The sequence below is a fragment of the Drosophila subpulchrella genome, chromosome 3R (genome assembly GCF_014743375.2).
Source record: "Drosophila subpulchrella strain 33 F10 #4 breed RU33 chromosome 3R, RU_Dsub_v1.1 Primary Assembly, whole genome shotgun sequence".
Taxonomy (NCBI): Eukaryota; Metazoa; Arthropoda; class Insecta; order Diptera; family Drosophilidae; genus Drosophila; species Drosophila subpulchrella.
This window is the reverse complement of record NC_050609.1, coordinates 14,318,321-14,338,346: the sequence shown is the minus strand read 5'-3', so window position 1 is coordinate 14,338,346 and position 20,026 is coordinate 14,318,321. Positions and strand designations below refer to the sequence as shown.

Genomic DNA, 20,026 nt, shown 5'->3' with positions numbered 1-20,026 from the left:
ATAATTGCGGAATGGGTGGGTGGGGGGATGGTTCGCGTGGCTAGGTGGCTTCAAGTCCTGGTGGGTCTTAAGCAAAGGCCAGGACATGCCGGCTGACAGCTGTTATTATAGTACCCACTTCGCCGGTTGCGGCGCTATAACACCGCGGATAACACCCAGCCATCCAGTCAGCAACAACAACAATGGGGCGGCGGGAACAACAAGTGAAAGCCAGTCACTTGGCCACTCATAATCCCGGTTGGAAAGTTTACCCCAGAAGTGCAGATTTCTGTGGGCAAAGCTTCAGTCCTGTGGCAAATGAAATTTAATATTATATTAATTAGTAGGTCTTATGGGGAAAGGAGAAAGTTAAAGGATGAAGATGATATCGAACAGGTATCTTATCTTGAAAAATGTTTAATAAGTAGCCAGTTAACATAATTTATAACGAGTCCTACACTGAGGTAACAAAATCAAAACCAAAACTTAAGAAATATTACGTGAGAATTTTCAGGAGAGTTACCCACAAGAAATATATAATTTAATTTTAGCAAATTTGTTTTAAAATATAAGGGTAGAACAATTTTGTATGTAATAACTCCCCAATTTTCATTAATTTATGGTAACACCAGTTTTAGGTATTTCCTGGTTAAAGTACTTAAAAACAGTTTATAATATGCCCTAAGTCTGGCTTAAAGTATCTTTTCCTCGCTGTTCACTTTTATCTTTAGCCAAACTTAAGGGGTTAGGGTGGTAAAATTTATATAAAACATTCTGTCCAAATAATGTAATAATGTGCTTACATTACTTTTGGCTGTCGAGCGAACCCTTCACTAATTAATACTCGTAATCTTGATGGTGTAGCTGTAATATAGTTTTCGGTAACCAAAAATCTGGCTTAAAGTATCTTTTCAGCGCTTTTCACTTTTATCTTTGGCCAAAGTCCGCGAAATAATTTTCAGCTGTGAGCAAAGTTTATTCCTGGCCATTGCCATGGCAGCGGCCTTCCGCAGGACTTGTGCTGCAGGACTGCGGGATTCTCAGGATCCTCAGCACTCCGGATTCCGTCAGCCCCGTCAAATCGTCAAACCGAGCGCAATTAAGCTGATTAGTGAGCGTCATTCAGCGCGGAGCTCGCCGTCCGTCGCCGCCGCTGACATAAATAAATTTAATTTCCGCTAAACATAACTCAAAGTAAACTTTTGACGCAAGTAACCGCCAGGAACGTGCAACTGTCCAAAAGAGGGGGCAGGCGGGGGGTACTACCAATTATATGAAAATCTCTCTTTTTCAATTATTTTTTTTTCCGCAGCGTTTTTGTTTTTGCGCTGCGGTACGTTGTTGTCATCGTTGTTGAGCTGTCAACGCTTTGCATAACAAAGTTTTGCGCGGGCTTAGACCAGTGAAAAGGGGCTGGGAGGTTTAAAAAAGGGGGGAGCGGGGGTCTTATGGGCGGTGGGTTCAAGAACGGTGGGTGGTGAAGGGTAGGGCCTTTTAGGGGGGCTCACAGTCGCTGCGGTTGTCAGCGTTTGTTCGAGTGTATGTGCTTGTGGGCCACGTGTCACGTGCGCTTTTGGCGTGCTTTTCCCTTCCAGCCAGCCCTTTGACCCACCCCCTTTTCACTTTCTCTTGTAATGCGATTTTGCGTTTTGTTGACTGCCTGCCGCTGCAACTGATTTACGTGACTCAATTACCAAAGGGGATTTGAATTCGCTTGGGCTGGCACTTTTCTTTTGTCTCAGTGTTACACTGTTTCTGGCCCAAAAAGTGCAACAGCTGGTCGTTTCGGCCAAGCCGCAGACTCACACAACATATGGCCACTCTGCGGACGGCGGCCAGTGCTTAGTCAGTGTCCGAATTGGGAGGCTTCATCAATTACGCAGCTCCTGCCCCGGATTCCAATGGTCTACGTCTACTCCTCCTTGGCGGGTGCAGCTTCACCACAATTGACAAATGAAGCATGAGCTGAAATTGGACTGGGCCAAGCTAACACGTTCCTTAGCATACTTCGCAGCACACTGCCAAAAGATATTTAGGGAACATCAGGAACTTTTAAAACAAATTCTATCTTAAAAATCTAGGCCTATAATGGTCAAGAAAAAATATTATAAATATTATACAAGCAATTTTTATGAAAACATTACCCAACATCAATTTACAATACTTCTTGCTTTTAAAAAAAAGTACGGAGATCATGTAAATTTAATGATACAAAATTATTTATTACATAAAGAAATTTAGAGAGTGTTGTTATACATTTAAGTTAAAATACCACTTCTTAATAATAAATAGTAAAATCTTGTAAATTATGTATAATTTAAATAATTTACATACTTATAATGTAGATTTTTTATCTGTGTATTTACTGAGCTTCAAAAAAAAACCCTTTTATTCTTTTCTTTAAATACGCGTTTCTAATGCTTTGTTTTTAGGATCAAGTTATTTTTTACTAGGTTTTCATTTAAACGCTATCACCAGGAAATATACCTTTTTTGCCAGACAGATGACAGGGGCAGTTGGGTATTCAAAAGCAATTATATTAAATTTTTCAGACCTTTGGTTGGACTTTAATCCTGCGGCCTTAAGCCTGCTTTGGATTCTTGATGTAGCTTTTTTCCCTCAACCTGAGCCCCATAGAACCGTCGTCATTTCTCTTAACCCTTCTTTGGCCTGCGAGCCCTGGTCATTGTCACCGGATTGTGAGCACTTTTGCGCCACCAGGTGAAGAAGGCGGAGGAGGTGAGCCTCTGAGCTCTTTGGTCGTCGGGAAGTTGTCACCATTTCCATAAAACGCTGATATATTGAAAGTCATTCGGGGCACGAGAAGGTTGTCTGCCAGACATTTGTTTCCTTCCGGCAGACAAAGACCAACGGCAAAAAAAAGGGTTAGGCGTTGAAGTATAACAGAAGTCGACGGGCAAATTATGAGCGCCCCAGGAGTTGGTGGGTGGTGAAAGTGTAAGACGGAGTACAAGGACAATGAGTTATGTAGACGCCATTGAGAGCAGCATTTGGTGGCGCAACGGATATGACTTCATTATCGTGATAAACTTGCTGCACAATGGAGCTGACATCGCAGCTCATTCCTCACTTTTCACTGACCAACCGAGCAGCGAGTAGAGAGCACAGGGTTTTGCATTTCAATTTGTCGTCACTGTGACTTCTGACTGCTGGTATAAATTGTTGTGCATTGTGCACCATGCAATATTGCAACGGGAAAGCTAATGCCGTGGCAGAGCACTTTGCAGCTTAAATTCTGAATCTGGCAGGGCTCTTAGTGCTTAACCAGCACAAATTGGACTAAATCTGAAAGCGTAGCTGCAAGAGCTTAAGACAAAAGCATTCGCCATGTGAGCGGCACATGTCAAAAGACATGGAAGAGTGGAAGGCATAATCGGTAAGGAAAAGATATTTTCCGACAATTGCCAGTACCGACGTACCATACCATACCATACCATCCATACCAGCAACAGGAAAAATCGACCACCAAAGATTACGGCTGGCTGATGTGGGGGTGTCTTGGCATTTGCAAACCAAATTGTCATGACAGCAGCGGCAAAGAAAGGCAAAGGAGCAGGGCATTGCTTTGACAAATCAATGTGAGAAATCTTGATATGCAGCCCGAAAGCATGGCATACTTATGAGGGAGCCCCGAGAACTGACTGCACTGGGGAAAAATTGAGTGTTATATTATATATACCATAATATAGCTTTTTATATATTGGACAAATTTATTCATATTTCTGGGTTTAAAAAATATATACTTCTTTCAATATAGCAATTTGCAAGGTTTATTTAAAATGTACAAAATAATTGTTATGTTTAAGGGAGTTAAAAAAAAAGTTAAAAATTATATCACTTAGCAAGTCAAAAAAAACAAACTTAAAAAGGTTTAACCAATATTTTCGAGATCACTTCCATTTAATGTTTCCTTTATGATTGCAAGGTTTCTTGTTTATGGACACTAGCTTTAATCTTAACCATCTTACTGCATTTGTTTTAAATAGTTATGCTTTATGTTTTCATGTTTATGTTTTTATAGTTATTTAATATAGTAATATATACTTTTAGATATGATATAGGCTGGCATGACCTTATAAAATAAATCCAGATGGTATGTTGAAACCCAAGCCAGTGTCATAAGGCCTTAATTCTTTTAAGACAAGTCCAAAAAGATTATATATTTTGTTAGGCAGTTAAAATAGGTATTCTTGATATAGTCTGAATTTTTAATAATTTTTCTTTTAAGTGTAAAAACTTGAGCCTGATTGTCCTTATGGCTTCCTTTGCCTGCAAACGACAGCTGGCTCTTGGCTGCTCCGCTCGATTTTTACTCACATTTCTATCATTTTGTTTCCCTTTTGCCCGACTCTATCTAAACCCAGTCTACTACCATCCCTTTGCAGTGCAAATGCCAGCAATTTGGAGCGCTTCCAATTGCGCATCACGAAGAAGGAGCTGTACGGCGAGCAGGACACTCTGGTGGATGCGGTGCTACGTGACATGATCAAGCTGCCAATACAGCATGTTGGTAAGACAGTCTGCTTCCGTTCCGTTCGCCCATTTCACCGTTCTGCGATTGTGGGATTGTAAAGTCATAAATACCGGCCAAGTTTGTTGCCACCGACCTTTTTGGGGTTGGGGGTTGCAAAGACTCAGCTGCACATTTAACTCAATTATGTAGAGCTTGGCGGCTGGCATTATTGAGGTGCCGCTGCGAAACTATTTTCATAGCAAAGTTTTTCCAGCGCATTCATTAAACTCATAATTTATTAATAATAAACTTTTAACAGCGGCAGCTCGGAGCTGCGAAAAGAAAACTCATTTGCAGTTAAGGGAAAAACCCAGGGTGGGGACAGAGTGCAACAATGACACTGTGGCAGCATAATTGCTGCAACTTTGGCATTGTGCTGCCTGGCATTTATCACGTATACGCCGCGTACACAGGCGCTCTCTGGCGCAGGCAAAACACGCAGGACTTTGGTTTTTAGAGCAACTTTTAAGACATAATTCATAATGCTAGAATAAAGGGGCCCATTTTCATTTGTTTGTTTTAGAATAAATTCTCATAAAATGCGGTCCGAGTGCGGCAGGAGTTTTTGGTTTTATGCATGTATGTAATTTCCCTTATGGTCGGTCAGAAACATGGCTGCAGAGATCAAACTATTCGGTTCACTTCACACACTCACACAGAGTGGCAAACGGGCCAAGGCGGCTTTCATTTCGGGTTCCTTTTGTGTGGTTGCGTATACGTAATATTTGTGTGCTTTTTGAACGCATTTTAATTGGTATTTAGTCGAGTGTAATTTGTTTATGCAGTCCGAATGGTCTGCATATTTTTGAAAAAGCCTACTGCAGACGCAGACGTTGATCGGTGAAGTGAGAATTGCATGAATTTCGGTTTTTGCTTCAATTAATTTGCGAGTGCTTGATTAATTTACATTCATTTCTCCTCGTTCGCAGTGCAAAAGGAGGGCGGCACCCAGCTGAAATTGATCATCGAGTACCCAAACGATATCAAGGCCTTAATGAAGCCGATGCGGTGAGTTTGGCCAACGGATGGATGGATGGGCGAAGATTTCCCGGTCTGTCGCCGCTTAATGCATTTGTCCCTACGATTCTCCACCCGCCTTCGGATTTTTTCCGTAATGAATGCAACTTTCGCCCACTTGTCGACAACACTTTTCGCGCAGCCGAGTAAATAAAATTGCGCTTTTTATTCGCTGACTTTCCTGCGGCCAGTCGATGAAAATTCCACGTCCATTGCCGTCGTTTTGCGGTGGCACTTGAAGCTGCTGGCAAATTTAAAACATTCATGCACTTTTTAATGAGATTTAAACGCGTTGGCTTGGTCAACGTGCTGGTTTTCCCATACCCATTGCCGTTTCCATTCCTTTGGCCCCAGCAGCTGCCAAAGTGCAAAGTGTCCTTATAATGCCATTCATTTGCAATTTAAATGAAAGCGTTTTTTTTGTATTTAAATAAATATATGTGTGTGTTTTTTTTTTAAATAGCACTCCCTTTCGTGTAAGTAATTAAGCTGGCACGTAGCACGTAGCACCGATGCAGGTCCACCGTGGGAAAACTCAAAGTGGCCCCCACGCAAATGCATTAAGCCGGTGACAGAAGCCCGCAGCTTCTATTCATTTCATTATGCCGCATCCCCACACCTCTGATCCTGGACTCTCATTTGCATTTCCACAGGTTTCCGCGGGAGCAGCAAACGCTGCCCAACCATTTCTACTTCACGGACTACGAGCGCCACAACGCCGAGATTGCCGCCTTCCACCTGGACAGGTGAGTAGTAACTACTTTCCCAACTTCCGGCTTTCCTCCCCTCTGCACTACCTTTACCTTGCATCCACCGGGGGCATTCGAGTGCATAAGAATTCCGTTGCGAAATCGTTCGATCGAATTAAATCCGCCCCGGCAACGTCATGTAAATGCCTGGCATACTCTTATTTATTTTTAATTTAATTTTCAATTATACGTAAATATTTATGGTGAGCGCTGAATGGATTGTGCTACCGCAACACAAAGGCAGGGAAATCAGGAAAATATTGTGCAAAATCAATTTGAAATATTCAATTAGGCAAACCAGACTGCATTCTGGAATGGCTGGACATAGCCTGAATTTAATTTGAAACAAGCAGGGAAGTCTTTTCTGGAATTCAATTATGGAATACCCTATGTTGGTATCTAAACAAGATTATGGCTAACGTTTTTATCATCACTATTAATAGTTTACCTGAGATATTTGTAGACATTGATAAGTTTAAAATGAACCGTCTTTGCTTCAAGCTATTTTAAAAACGTAAGTAAATTTATTTATATTAAAGGCATTCTTATATTTTAATTTTTTCAAAGTTTTACCTAATATTCTTAGTGAAGAGTAGGTTTGACTTGAGAACTGATTTTGCCTCGAGTAAACCCAATGATTTGTAAGAAAAATCGGAACTAGTTTTTTATACATTTTTATTTGGGAACATTTTCAGATCTACCCTTTTATTTACAAGTATTCCTCATAAAAAGCCAAGTGCTTAGTTTTATTGAACTATCTTCAAAAGGATATAAATATTTATAATACTGCTTACTCACATTGAGCATTCCTTTCTTCGGTAATGGTTACACTTCCCGGTTGCAACGTTCAATTTATTTTCGCTACCACATTTCACATTTATGGCCCCTTGAAAGTTATTCGCTTTTTTAGTGCATGACAAAGCAATCAAATTAACCAATTTGTCCGCCATGTGAACCGGTCCCTTGGCCAACATTCGGCATTCAAATTTATAACACTTTGAACGGGATGCCTGACCCTCTGCGATTAGAATCCCAATAATCCTGACTTACACACACATATTGGGGTCAGACCGCAGTCAATTTATGTTCATTATTTATGATGGCCGGGGAAAATAAAATAAAAAATGTTCGAAGGGAGGCCAAGGCCAAATGGCGCCATTTAATGATGTTTAAGAATATATTTTTCAAAAGGCAAAACGCTCATGTAAATGATGTGGCCACATGACCCATGGCCAACTGCTATCTGCGCCCTTTCATGGCTAATTAACTCGGCCAAGTGGCCTGACATGTCCAGCCGTAATTTAGACTGGAATTGTCTGCATAGTTGGCAAGCAGCTGCTGCTAGCCTTTGACAAAACTTTGACGGCCAGGTTAATTGCCGGGGGATTTTTGAATTTAGATAAGGCGTCATAACTTGTGTAATTGTTGTGGCTGCCAAACGCACGCACATGCCGCACATCCACATCCCAATCTGCCCCTCATCGAGTTGGCCAACTCTCCTGTCGATTGGCAGGCCAAAACTCCGGAGGACTGCCGGGGAAAACTTGGGCTGTCAGCCATCTAATGGAGTGGTCGGAGTGTGTGATGGTGTGGCTCTGGCTGGGTGATGGAAATTTACGGCATTTTCCCACTGACCTCAGGCTGCCAAGGACCCCCAGACAATGGAACATGCTTCATGTTGCCAAATAATTTCGATAATATTTTCTGGTCAGTCCACCGATGCCGCCATACATTCTCGACCATAAATCTCACGTGAACCCTTTCAAATCCGAAAAGAGATTAACCGTGACTCGCCAGAAAGATTGCTGAAATTTTCATTCAATGATTTGATTTGGAATCTATCTTTTACTTCGCCTTCGCCATTTGATTGATGAAAATATAGCGAGAGAGACACGACGAGACGAGACGAGTCTCGGGATTGGGTTTCACTCAATTAGCTCAATTGTTGTTCGGTTGGGTTTCCTTAAATAAACATGGAATTATTTTCCTTATTGTATTATTTCTTATCGTCACCCTGACAACAGTCCACAAATATTTTTCTTATTTTTGATCACGCATTCCGCTTCGCACGCAGTCTTTTTCCATTGCCTACCCGAACCATTAAGGAAAAGTTTATTTCGCGCAGGCTGTTATTTCGTAGGATGTTTCTGTTTATACGGGGTACCAGGATGGGCACTTGGGGTATATTGTATTCAGGATTTATTAGGATATTATTTGAATTTATTTGGAATGCTTAGAAGAGGTTTGCATAGTAAAAAATCTATTTATAACCAATTTCCCAATGTCGGGTTAAGGTTGTAGTTGGTGATCTCCGAATAAGTTAGAATGTTCGGAAATTTTTTATTTAAACTAGAACATCGCCTTTAGTTAAAATTTTTCAGTCAGATAAGCACTAAAATGATATTGAAAAACTGAATATTTCCGAAAAAATTTAACTGAAAGTTAAAGTTAACTTGACATTGAGAAACTGGCCTATTGATTTACACACATTTTTAACAGGTAATCCCTTGGTCGGCTACCTCTCCTATGGATTCTCCCCTCGATTTCTTTTTGGCATTTTGTTAACCGCTTTTCTGCACCTCTCTCCCTTTTCAGGATCCTGGGATTCCGGCGTGCCATGCCCGTGGCCGGCCGAACACTGAACATTACGACCGAAATTTATCAACTGGCCGAGGAGAATTTATTGAAGACGTTCTTTGTTTCGCCATCGCTGAATTTATGCTTCCATGGCAAGTGCTCGTACTATTGTGACACCTCGCATGCCATTTGCGGCAACCCGGACATGCTGGAGGGCTCCTTCGCCGCCTTTCTGCCCAACTTTGAGTCGGGCAATCGCAAGGTATGTATTCGAGAGGCATCTCCATCCCAGGTCCTGCCGACACTTCATCCAACATCCAGCATTTAAGAGCACGCATGGGTCTGGGAATATGGGCATGGGTATGGGTATGGGTATTTGGGTATCTTGTCTGTGGGCCTGGCTAAGTGGTTTTTGATTAATGCACGGCCAGCTTCAACACTGCGCCAGATTACAATTTATGCTCCGCCCGCTTTCATTACCAATTTCGTGCGCCTGGCCGGGCCAAATAACAAATCACTTTATTTACTTAGTCTGTAGTCGGTAGTCTGTAGTCTCTAGTCTGTAGTCCTTAGATTGTAAGCTGTGTGTGTGTGTGTGATTCGCAACAGGTGAGATATGGTCAGTTCTTTGAATTACATGGGCCCCCGAACAACTCACTTAGGGCTTAGAGGGAATTTTAAATGGCTCTAGCGATGGCTAGAGCCTGGCCCAAAAAGCGAAAAGAACTCACTTTTAATTTGCATAATTTCTGTTGTTCGTATGCCTTTTATCCTTTGTTTGTGCCACGGACTCGTTTACCTTTCACCCTCCACTCCACTCCAATCCCATTCCCATTGCCATTTCATTCATTCGCTTGGCCGTTGAATTAAGAGCAGAAATATTGTATCAGTTCTTCAGCGGCTGGTAAAGCGTAAAATGGAATATAAAATGCAGGAAACCCGGGGCCTCAGTCGTTGGCGTTAATAAATTCTAGAGTCCACTCCATCAACCGAAAAAACACAGGCTCTGGTGGGAATGGGGGGCGAAAAAATGATGAAAACAAGAAAGCAGGGGGTAAAAAAGGGACAACGGCAACAGCTTTTAAATGCAAATTACCGAAAAATTAAAGCCCAGTCCTGTCCACTTCAGGACTTTAGGACTGCCTCAGTTGGCGAGCTGTGTGGCCATAAAAAGGGTTCAGCCCACTCATCCCTCAGATTTGCCGCAGCAGAGGCATTTTATTTTTAGTCTATTTTATACATAGAAATATATATTTTTTTTAGTATCCCTGCCCCGAAGCCTCAAAGGAATAATTCTCTTTATTTGCCCCCTTTCTTTTTTGCGGCTCGCTCTCCAAACAGTTTACAAGTAGAAAATGGTTAAGTGTATACTTGAGATTTGGCGTAAGGCAAAACTGTAAATTATGCACAAGAGATCATTTTTCTTTCTCCTTTTCCGCCACCCCCCCCCCTTCTTTCCTTTTTTCTGCCCCCCTTTTTCCGGGATAACCCCCCGTTTTTGCTGTTCAGGTTTCCTTACTTTCCTTTTCCTTTTCCGGCCTGACTAAGTTTTGTTTTCCCCAGCGCTGTAAACAACGAGCAAATTTTTTGTAACTGAACAGAATTTTAATTAAGTTGCAAATTTGATTTGCACGCTTGTTAAATGCTTTGGGAATTCAGTTAGGGGGCTTCTATGGGCAACTAAATTGCAACGACCGAAATGAAAAGGGGAGAGTAATCATGATAACTAAACAATTGATTAGATTAAGCGGGGATAAAGTGGAATTTTATAATTTGTACTGGGATTTAAGTGAGATTTTTCAACTAATAGTGTGTTTAATAGATTTAAATCGTTGAAATAGATTATTAAACATGAAATATTTTATTTGGGGAAAGTTTTTTGTTATAACTAACAATTACATTCAAATTCCTTAACAAAATATACGGTTGCATACTTTAAGGCATCTAGAGAAATGTTTCTTGATCATAACATAATCCAAATTTTAAATGTGCACGTTTTGTTTACCTTAAAGGTCATTCCATCTTAACATAAAATATAATTGATTTATTATCATTTTAACTTTCTAAATTACTAATAATTGAATTGTCCGATTTAAATAATTCTGGGAATACTGCATTTTGTTATTATCGCTGACTAAAGGGGTCATTTTCATAAAAGTCATTGCATCTTAAAGCTTCTCCATTGCGTTCCGCGAATTTATCAAGTCCATTTAACGCGCAGCTAACAAAAATTGCAAATTGCTTGCCTCACATTCTATCTTTTTGCCCCGTTTTCCATTTCCCGCTGCTCTTATAAAATTTAATTTTGCTTGATTTATGCATATTTTTTTTTCGGCTAAGCTAAGGTGAACAGTGGGGCTAAAGAGCGCTATGAGAACCCCCGAGCCGCCCCCTCTGTCACCATGGCAGCGTTAACTTACCTGAGTTTTCTGCTTTATGTTTGCTTCTTGCACATTTTTTTTTCGTAGTTGTAGTTTGTTGCTTTTCCCCCAGTTTGCATTTTCCGCTTTCTGTTTGCCTTGCTTTGCTTTGCACCGCCTGCTGCATTCTTCGGACGGTTAACCCACCCCCCCACCAGCCGGGAAAATCCCCCCTTGGCCCCACCGCCCCTGCTTCCGGTCATTACACACTCCGCCTCCGACGACGCCACGCCCACTCAGCACAAAACGCCCAACGCGCCGAGCTTTTATTATGCATTTTTGTGCGCTGCCCCCCCTTATTTTTAATTCTTTTATATATATATAGTATTTCATATATATTTTTTTTGTGTTGCTGCTACCGCTACCGCTCCCGTTTGCCGTTCCCGTTCCTGTTCCTGTTTCTGATCCCGTTCTCGTTGTTCTTGTTGTTGTCGCTATTGTTGACCCCCTGACCCCGCAACCCAGGGACGGAAGGTAAGTTGCGGTGGCCTGGTCCGAAAAAAAAAAAATGGAAAACGCTGGGGTTGGCGCAAAAGTTTTATTGCCCGCCTTGGAGAGCGCTGGGCAAATAATTTAATTTAAGCAAAATTAATTTGGCCTGCAGTTGAAAGAATTCGCAAGAAAGTCGGAAAGAGAGAGCAGCCATAAAGCAAAATTAATATTATTACACTGGGGAAAAAATAGAGTGAGGTGCTGGAATCAAGAGAAAAGGATTTTGATGGAAGTGGTGATGTTTGGTGGTGTTGAAATAATTTATGGGACTTAAGAGTAAGTCTTAAAAAGTGTTAGAAGTATATGAAATATCTAAAGGGTCTATCCAAATGAAGAACAAATTTTCTTTTCCGGTTTGATATATGTACATATTTTTTATCTAACAGAATTATATGATCTATCATCTTGTTGTGTACAAAACTAATACCAATAAGGGATCTATTAGTATCATCTGTTAAGGTCATTGAATATTAGGACTATGATTGTTATATCTTTTCCTTATTGTCTGGCAAATTGGAAAAACTTTTCTTTAATGTACTTTAAAAAGGAATCTTATTTTCCATCATTTCACTTCAGGGGGGTATAGTTTTTTAATATTACAAAATTTATTTAAGCTTTATTCTTGAGTGTAAATAACAACCAAATGCCAGCCGCTAAGACAGGCAATTCTGCTAGCCGCTTGCTGTTTGCCTGCAAGAATGCGAATTGATTTCCGGCCCCCTCTGCTCTTTTTGCCAACAGCTGTGGCGGCATCCCTGGCGACGCTCCTACCACAAAAGGAAGAAGGCCCAATGGGAGACAGATGCCAATTATTGTGCCCTGGTATGTATCCTCCAAGTTCCAACCCCTCGCCCTCTCCAGCTGCGGTTTCTTTTATTTAATTTGCATTTAAACTCGATTGAAATGCAAATGTTTTTATTGTGGTCGTAGCGAGAGGGCTGTAGCTGACTTAATTAAGACATTGCATGGCCGAGAGCTGCAGCTTAATTTTGCATTTGATTTTCCCTTTTTACCCATGCCACGCCCACTTAGGTCCGGGATATTCCGCCCTACGACGACGGCAGGCGGCTGTATGACCTTATGGACATGGCCGTCTTTGATTTTCTCACCGGCAACATGGATCGCCATCATTACGAGACATTCAAGTGAGTATTGGGTGGGCACTCTGTGGGGTTAAGCCGGATGTGGGTGGTTGGGTGTCTATATGTCTGTGTATGCCGTGTATCTGGGTCCTTGGCATGGTAACTAATGCGATCGGTTTATTTCCGCACACATGGCTTTGTTGGCTTCCTGCCGCCGTATTCTCCGCATCCCACTCGGTCTGCCTTTGGCACGTTACGTATGCGCCCCGTGTGCGCCTAAGCGCCTGCATTTGCCAGGGATATGCCAGCACCTGAATGCCAAGCAGCCCGAGCAGCCCGGGCAGCCCCAAGAGCCGCCGATGAGGCAGATGCAGCAGCTGGAAAGATATTTCCAAACCGCCTGCAAAAGGTTGCAAAACATCTCCAGCCCCTAAGCCGCCACTCCACATCATCGATGCCGGGTGTGGAGACCAAGACCAGGTGCCAGGTGACTTGGCTGGGCTGCTGCTAAATTGTTTGTTATGCAAAAGCGTTTGTTGGGCTTACGGCGATGTCATCGCTGGCACCCGGGCAAACACCTGCCCGATATAGTGGGTCTATCCCCCACCCGCTCCAGTTCACTCCAGACTTTTCCTGGCCAGCCACCCACTTTTGCCAGGCAATTATGCCGCGCCAATCCCGCCAGTAGGGGGAAAGGGAGTAGCAGGTCTTGGCCTGGTTGATTGCCGAATTCACTCTAATTTGGCCCGGCTTTTCGTTTGCATTCCAGGGTCTACGGCAATGAGACGTTTCCCCTGCATTTGGACCACGGCCGTGGCTTCGGGCGGCCCTTCCACGACGAGCTCTCCATTTTGGCGCCCGTTCTGCAGTGCTGCCTGATACGCAAGTCGACGCTTGTCAAGCTGCTGGAGTGAGTATATTGCCTTTATATATACACATAATTCCATCAGAATGACTTTGAATTGCCTTAAATAAAATGGAAAACATAGAACCTCTTTAAGATGTTAAATGGTTCAAGATGGTGTTCAATAACAGTTGAATTTATTCCTACTGGTAAACATTAATAAGCTTACTTTTGGTTTCCACCTGAGCCTGGCATCTACAGATATTTCTTATTAGGAAGCAATAATCACCTTTTTTTATTGGAATTAAATATATTATTAAAGGGTAAGCAGAAAGTCCAGGAACAGTTTTGAATTCAAACAGAGTTTGGTATTTATATATATATATATTTCTGTTTAGAGCCTTTTTTATGATAAAAACAGTAAAGCTGCATTGAAGTATTGCAGATATTTATTCATTTCATTTAATTAAATATTTGGGAATGATTACATAATTACCTTGCACTTATAATAATCAAACACTGAAACAGGCAGCAATTTCAACATGTGAACATTCAATAAATGAGGCATTTTAATTAACGTTTTTCGTGAGTGCAAATTCTTGATAAAAAGCTACATTATTTGTTAAAGGTTTTTCATTAAAAAAACAACTATTTATAACCCATTAATACCAAAAATAATATGAAAAATCCCTTAAACTCACCTGCAGGTTCCACAATGGGCCCAAGCCGCTGTCACAGCTGATGAGCGAGTCCCTGAGCCAGGACCCCGTGAGTCCGGTGCTCTGGCAGCCGCACCTGGAGGCCCTGGACCGGCGGACCGGCATCATCCTGCAAAGCATACGGGACTGCATAAAGCGAAATCCACCGGGCGAGGTGGACGGATCCGAGACGGACGTCTCCTCGTAGCGATGAGGAGGCAGCCCGCCCCGAGAGAACCCACAAATCATCCTAGAGCATTAGCTTAAACCCCCTAGCTGTTAGTCGCGTGTCCTGTGTGTTGAAACTGAAAAAAAAAAAACAAAACAATTAGCATTAATGTTGGTGGCAATCGGTCTTTGAAAAAGATCAACGTCCTAAGTGAAGGAATCCCTGTCGCTCTGTCTGCACATACCAAAAAAATAAGGAGTAGGAGGCCAGGAGCCGAGGACGGAAATGAATTCACTCTAATGTTTGTACTTTCACCTAGATTGTTTGTCGGGCAGCTGGAAAAGCATTGATTGGCAATGAAAATTGAGTACCTCCCACCCAATCGCACACCCTAATCTTACCGAAAGCACTATCGTACGCTTACAGTGGGTGCCAAAAGTAAACAAAGACACAGTGTGCAAACAACCTGAACGAGAAAGTAAAAACTCATGCAGAGTTCTGCGCCAGAAGGAAACTTGTTCAAAAGACTATAAAACATAAACAAGAAGAAAACTAAAACCGAGAGGAAAACTAAAAAAATATTGAAACTATTTTCTAAATATTTATTTATAATTTTTTCATACATTTTATGACTTTTATGTGCATACACTTTTCCCGTATGCAAATTAAATCCCCCCACTCCCCCGCCCATTCTCAAGAAAAGTTGTTGCAAGTTTAGTTTGTAAGTTGACCTAACTTTATGATCGATATCAGGCGTAGCTTTATCCGATTCAAGGATCGTCTTATTAGTTAGTCCAATGAGTTCCAGCGAGAATCATGTACTTCATCATGTGGGAAACAAAACGAAAGAGAAAAAAAACTACTGTTAACAACTAATTATTACTATTATTGAGTACATAGCTAAGTTACATTTGTTTTTATTATTGTAACGTTTTTCAATTGTACCTTGAGTGGTTGAGATATAGAGAGCATTAATTGGCCAAGAGACAGGTGAATAGAGTGTGAAAACTAAGAAGAGACAACAAGAAAATTGTGTTAGAATTAGTAAAATTTTAGTGAAAATTTCAGATGTAATTAATAAAAAAAAAGTACCAAAGAAATGAAAGTGTTTGCTGATTTTTTTAAGGTCTTTGCAGGTGGCCAAAGTAAGTTATCGAATTGTTCTCATAATAGAACTCTGTGCTTAAAGAGAGTACTTCTGGTTCTCCCGATAATTCCGTCGATCGCTGCTCAATTGGGAACAGTATTATCAGCGCTCTCTGGTATTTCGCACTGCTGGAGGCCTCTCTACAAAGAATTATAATGCCGGCTGCCCAGCAGCTGTTGGGGTCAGTTTACTGTGGGCTCTGAACCGAGCACGTTGTGTGATTTTTGTTGTCGTTGAGCTTTATCAATCAAGTGACCAAGTGAGTTCTCAGATGAATGGTTGTTTACTTATATTATTATTACTTTTTTTTTGGCAAATTGAATTAAGTCTATAGAATTGAAATTGAAAATAAGAGATCAGCTGGGAGATCAAGTGTTAAAAATAATGTGTCGATTATGCAATCGCTGGGGGGACCGCATTCCATTGTCTGGTGTCTCCGAGTGATTGTTTATGTGGTGTAAGGTCCCAAGACGCCTATCGCCCATTGCCCATATCAATTTATTAAGGCAGTGCAACTGACGTGTCTCAATGTAAATGAGTGCGCGATTTCCATTGGGGATTTGCTGGCCACAAAGAAGGAAAATCAACATGGCCCACCTTGTGCAAATATACATATATCCGAGCTAATCAACTTACAGGAAATGGCCACCCACTCCATTGTTGACCTGCGCTCGGACACCGTGAGCCAGCCCACGGAGAAGATGCGGGCCAGGATGGCCTCCGCCGTCGTCGGGGATGACGTATATGGCGAGGATCCCACCGTCAACGAACTGGAGGCGCGGACAGCGGCCATTTTCGGCAAGGAGGCGGGCCTCTTTGTGCCCAGCGGCACCATGGGAAATCTACTGGCAAGTGAGTGGCAACTGCATGGGGCTCGTAAATAACCCCAGGACTCATTTTCGGTCCCTCAGTTAGTGGATTTCCGTAGTGGGGAATCGCTTATGTTTATTAGTTTAAACCGAGGCCAGTCTCAGATTACACAAAAGCCAAGGTGGGGCCAAAACCTGTAAAAGGTGAAAGAAACAAGAAAGCAGGGCTCATATCATGCATCAGGTACATTATCGTAAAGGCTAAGGGCAGCCATAAACATAACATTAATTTTTATAGACTTTAATATTAGACGTGGACGTGTGCCATAGGGAAGCAAGGGACCTAAGAAACAGCAGGATAAAGGACGAAAGCCCAAGGAGCCACCGCCTCGGGCATCGCAATCTCGAGTAATTTATGCATTCGCTCAAATTAATATTTCTAATGGAATTTGAAGTTTGCATTTCATTCAGAAAAGAAACTGCACTCAGACTTACGATTGTGCTAATTTTTCACGAAGGCTGCTCATTAAATATGCAGCTATAAAAGGTGAAATTCATTGGTGGACTTCTGCATCAAGATTTTTCTTGTAATTAAATTCTTTTTCATTAATTATTCATAAGTTATGATCTGATGAAATTGTAACCAAGTGTTTGGTGTGATCCCTTTGGCAATTGATAATGATATTCCATAATCTTAACTAGTTGAAGTACACTTCAAAGATAATCGAAAAGCAATAACTAGACGAGGTGTAAAACGTTTACGGGTCTTATGGAAATGTTTCAATTATTTAATGAGCTATAATTGTATTTGAGTAGTTGCTTTTAAAATATTTTTGTAAGGTAGGTACTTTATTCAGAAATATTTGTGTTCGCTAGAGTAAATATTATACATTTGTGTTTGTTATTTGAGAAATATCACTCAGCAGATGTTTCTGACCTATTTGGTAAGGTGTAGATGGTAAGGATGGATTGTGGTTGAATCCTTAATTGTCCTGCTCTCAAGCCAGGTGAAGTCCTTAAAGTTTCCCTTGATATTCCCCCCAGTTATGGTCCACTGCCATCGTCGTGGAGCTGAGGCCCTGGTCGGCGATTTATCTCACATATTTCTGTACGAGCAAGGTGAGAACAGCCAGCAACCGCACCTCGAACCACTGACACCGCTGAGTCTTCATTAATCACGTTTAGGTGGCGCCTCGCATTTGGCCGGGGTCCAATTAGCCACGCTGAAGAACGAACAGGATGGCACCTTCAGCCTCCAGGAGCTGCGCCGCAGGATACGACACGACGACTGCCACGAGCCCATCACCTCGCTGGTGGTGGTGGAGCAGACCCACAACATTTGCGGGGGCAAGGTGGTGCCGCTGGCCTTCCTGGACGAGCTGGCCACCCTGGTCCGCCAGCCGGGCGTGGGAACCGGTACCGCTCGCATCGCCCTCCACATGGACGGAGCTCGGGTCTTCAACGCAGCCGCCGCCTTGGGCGTGGGCGTGGAGCGCATCTGCCGCGACTTCGACTCGGTTTCCATCTGCCTCAGCAAGGGATTATCGGCCCCCGTGGGATCCGTGTTGGTGGGCTCCAAGGCCTTCATTTCGCAGTGAGTTTGATTCCGCCCACAGCATGAGTATCTAAATCGCTGCTTGGCAGAGATTCAAATTTGTTTCTCCGGTTCCGGTGTGAGAGTACACTTTATATAATGGCGGAAATTGGTTGTTTGTAAAAGTCAATTTTCCACTTTTTTCATCAGTTAACCAGTAGCCCATTTATGAAAATATCTCTTATTCCTTACTCAGGTTTATTATCAATTTGAGGGTATTTAAGATTAATATAATATCCAGAATTCCTGAATATCTACTATTCGTGTCCCAATTTCAATGTTATTTTAAAGAATTTTACACCATTACATACATTTTTAAAGTACATAAAAATAAACATCCCATTTTCCTAACTTATTCTTCAACATGCTGAATAATACATATCAAAGTGTTGATAGGTATATTTGATTCTGATTCTAGTTAAGCAGCAAGTTCTTATGTTCAACATAGAGTCATTATAGAATTACTAGTTATTATATATATGATATCTGTTTTCCGTTTCCAGAGCACATCGACTTCGCAAAGCCTTGGGGGGCGGTATGCGGCAGGTGGGCATCCTAGCAGCAGCTGGACTCGTAGCCTTGGAAGAAGTGGTGCCACTTCTGGGCAAAGACCATGAACGGACCAAGAAGCTAGCCAAGGGTAGGCCCCAAACACACCCAACTTTATTCTTCAATCACATTATATTTTTCCATAGCTATTTTCGAACTGAAAAGCCCCAATATCACTGTGGATCTTGAGACTGTGCAGACCAACATTCTTCTGGTGGAGATTACTCAACCCAAGCTGACGGCCAGTGAGTTCTCCACTCGTCTGAGCATCGTGGAGTCCGGAGAAGTAGAAGCCGGAGTCACGGATAAGAACGGAGCCGGAATCGTGGTGAAGGCCAGTGCCCGGGACTGGGCATTTGCAAGGGTGGTTCTCTATCACCAGGTGGACGACGAGCAGGTGGAGCTGGCCATCAGGAAGCTGAAGTACGTCATCGGGCAGTACGACCTGCGATGGCCCAGGGCCTAGACTAATGTTATTCTTTTGAATATTACCGAAAAGACAAATACAATTAGATTTCGCATTTTGTCGTTTAATTAAAGAGGGATAGAGGGGAGCGTACGAAGAGCTCAAATTTGTATTATTGCCCCTTGAGTGGGTCCGAGCTGCGTTTACATTCACGCTTGACCGGGCACCGAGGGGCTCTATCGCAACTGATGGACATCCTGCCGGACTCCACTCCCCTTTCCAATCACCATCTCCACCTCCTTCCCCTCCAGAACTTTCCCTTGTGTGTCTGCATGAGTGCCCGGCTGAATGAAATAATAAAATTATTTTTAAAATATTATTGTCAATCCGGCGATGTGCTCATCGATTTAAAAGCCTGCAGGATGCTCCTCCATCCTCCCGGCCATCGGACAGTTGTGATTTATAAGCAAACTTATCGCCGGCGAAGGCGGAATGCGCTCAAAATGATTGGATGTCGGGATGCTGGGCTGCTGCTGGGTTCCTGGGTTTCTGGGTTCCTTACAATGGATTAGAGAGCCGGGCTGAGTGAATGGCATCAATGCGAGGGGTCGGTGTTCGGCATTGAAATGTTATATTTTATAAATTATGCTATGCCAAATGAAACGAAATTCAATTAGAGAAATTGCTGAAGCATTTGATAAATTGAAATTGAATTGACTCGGCCAAAGTTGCTCTTTGTCTGCCCTTCAGCCTAAGCTTAGATTTTGGGCGGAATTTATGTGTAACGAAAAGTCATCTGCCCAAATGGCAAGTAATTATGGAAGGTTATAGATTCCCTGATCGACTTTGGGCTGCATTGGAACCCAACAATGAACTCGATTTGTGCCCGAAAGTATGCAATGCGTCCATTAAAGAGCCACTTTTCACTCTTCCCCACTGAAAAGCATACACACGCGAGCT

The 20,026-nt window shown here is 42.3% G+C and overlaps 2 protein-coding genes across 4 annotated transcripts in view; both read left to right on the top strand.

The window, feature by feature from the left end:
- Nucleotides 1–15,661, top strand: part of LOC119545853 (extracellular serine/threonine protein CG31145) — a 72,300-nt gene extending 56,639 nt beyond the window's left edge. For 2 of the 3 annotated variants that reach the window (XM_037851825.1, XM_037851827.1), the window contains exons 9-17: nt 4,386–4,510; nt 5,443–5,521; nt 6,184–6,276; nt 8,875–9,118; nt 11,742–11,750; nt 12,510–12,590; nt 12,801–12,913; nt 13,620–13,760; nt 14,402–15,661. In XM_037851825.1, coding sequence (XP_037707753.1) covers nt 4,386–4,510; nt 5,443–5,521; nt 6,184–6,276; nt 8,875–9,118; nt 11,742–11,750; nt 12,510–12,590; nt 12,801–12,913; nt 13,620–13,760; nt 14,402–14,600 — 1,084 coding nt within the window. In that variant the 3' untranslated portion in view covers nt 14,601–15,661. The remainder of the gene's footprint in view (nt 1–4,385; nt 4,511–5,442; nt 5,522–6,183; nt 6,277–8,874; nt 9,119–11,741; nt 11,751–12,509; nt 12,591–12,800; nt 12,914–13,619; nt 13,761–14,401) is intronic. The other variant, XM_037851828.1, reaches the window with a different exon arrangement.
- A 218-nt stretch (nt 15,662–15,879) lies between these two features.
- Nucleotides 15,880–19,181, top strand: LOC119563406 (probable low-specificity L-threonine aldolase 2). The gene is made up of 6 exons (XM_037876772.1): nt 15,880–15,967; nt 16,347–16,560; nt 17,562–17,636; nt 17,703–18,111; nt 18,615–18,751; nt 18,807–19,181. The coding sequence occupies exons 2-6, from the start codon at nt 16,350–16,352 to the stop codon at nt 19,124–19,126; spliced, it is 1,152 nt and encodes a 383-aa protein (XP_037732700.1). The 5' UTR covers nt 15,880–15,967; nt 16,347–16,349; the 3' UTR covers nt 19,127–19,181.
- The last annotated feature ends 845 nt before the right edge of the window (nt 19,182–20,026 follow it).

Excerpts from the sequence above, each read along its gene's own strand:
- LOC119563406 (XM_037876772.1), top strand. The coding sequence starts at position 16,350 with ATGGCCACCCACTCCATTGTTGACCTGCGCTCGGACACCGTGAGCCAG. Across the intron at positions 16,561-17,561 it reads CATGGGAAATCTACTGGCAA|TTATGGTCCACTGCCATCGT; the intron begins GTGAGTGGCAAC and ends TATTCCCCCCAG. Across the intron at positions 18,112-18,614 it reads TCCAAGGCCTTCATTTCGCA|AGCACATCGACTTCGCAAAG; the intron begins GTGAGTTTGATT and ends TTCCGTTTCCAG.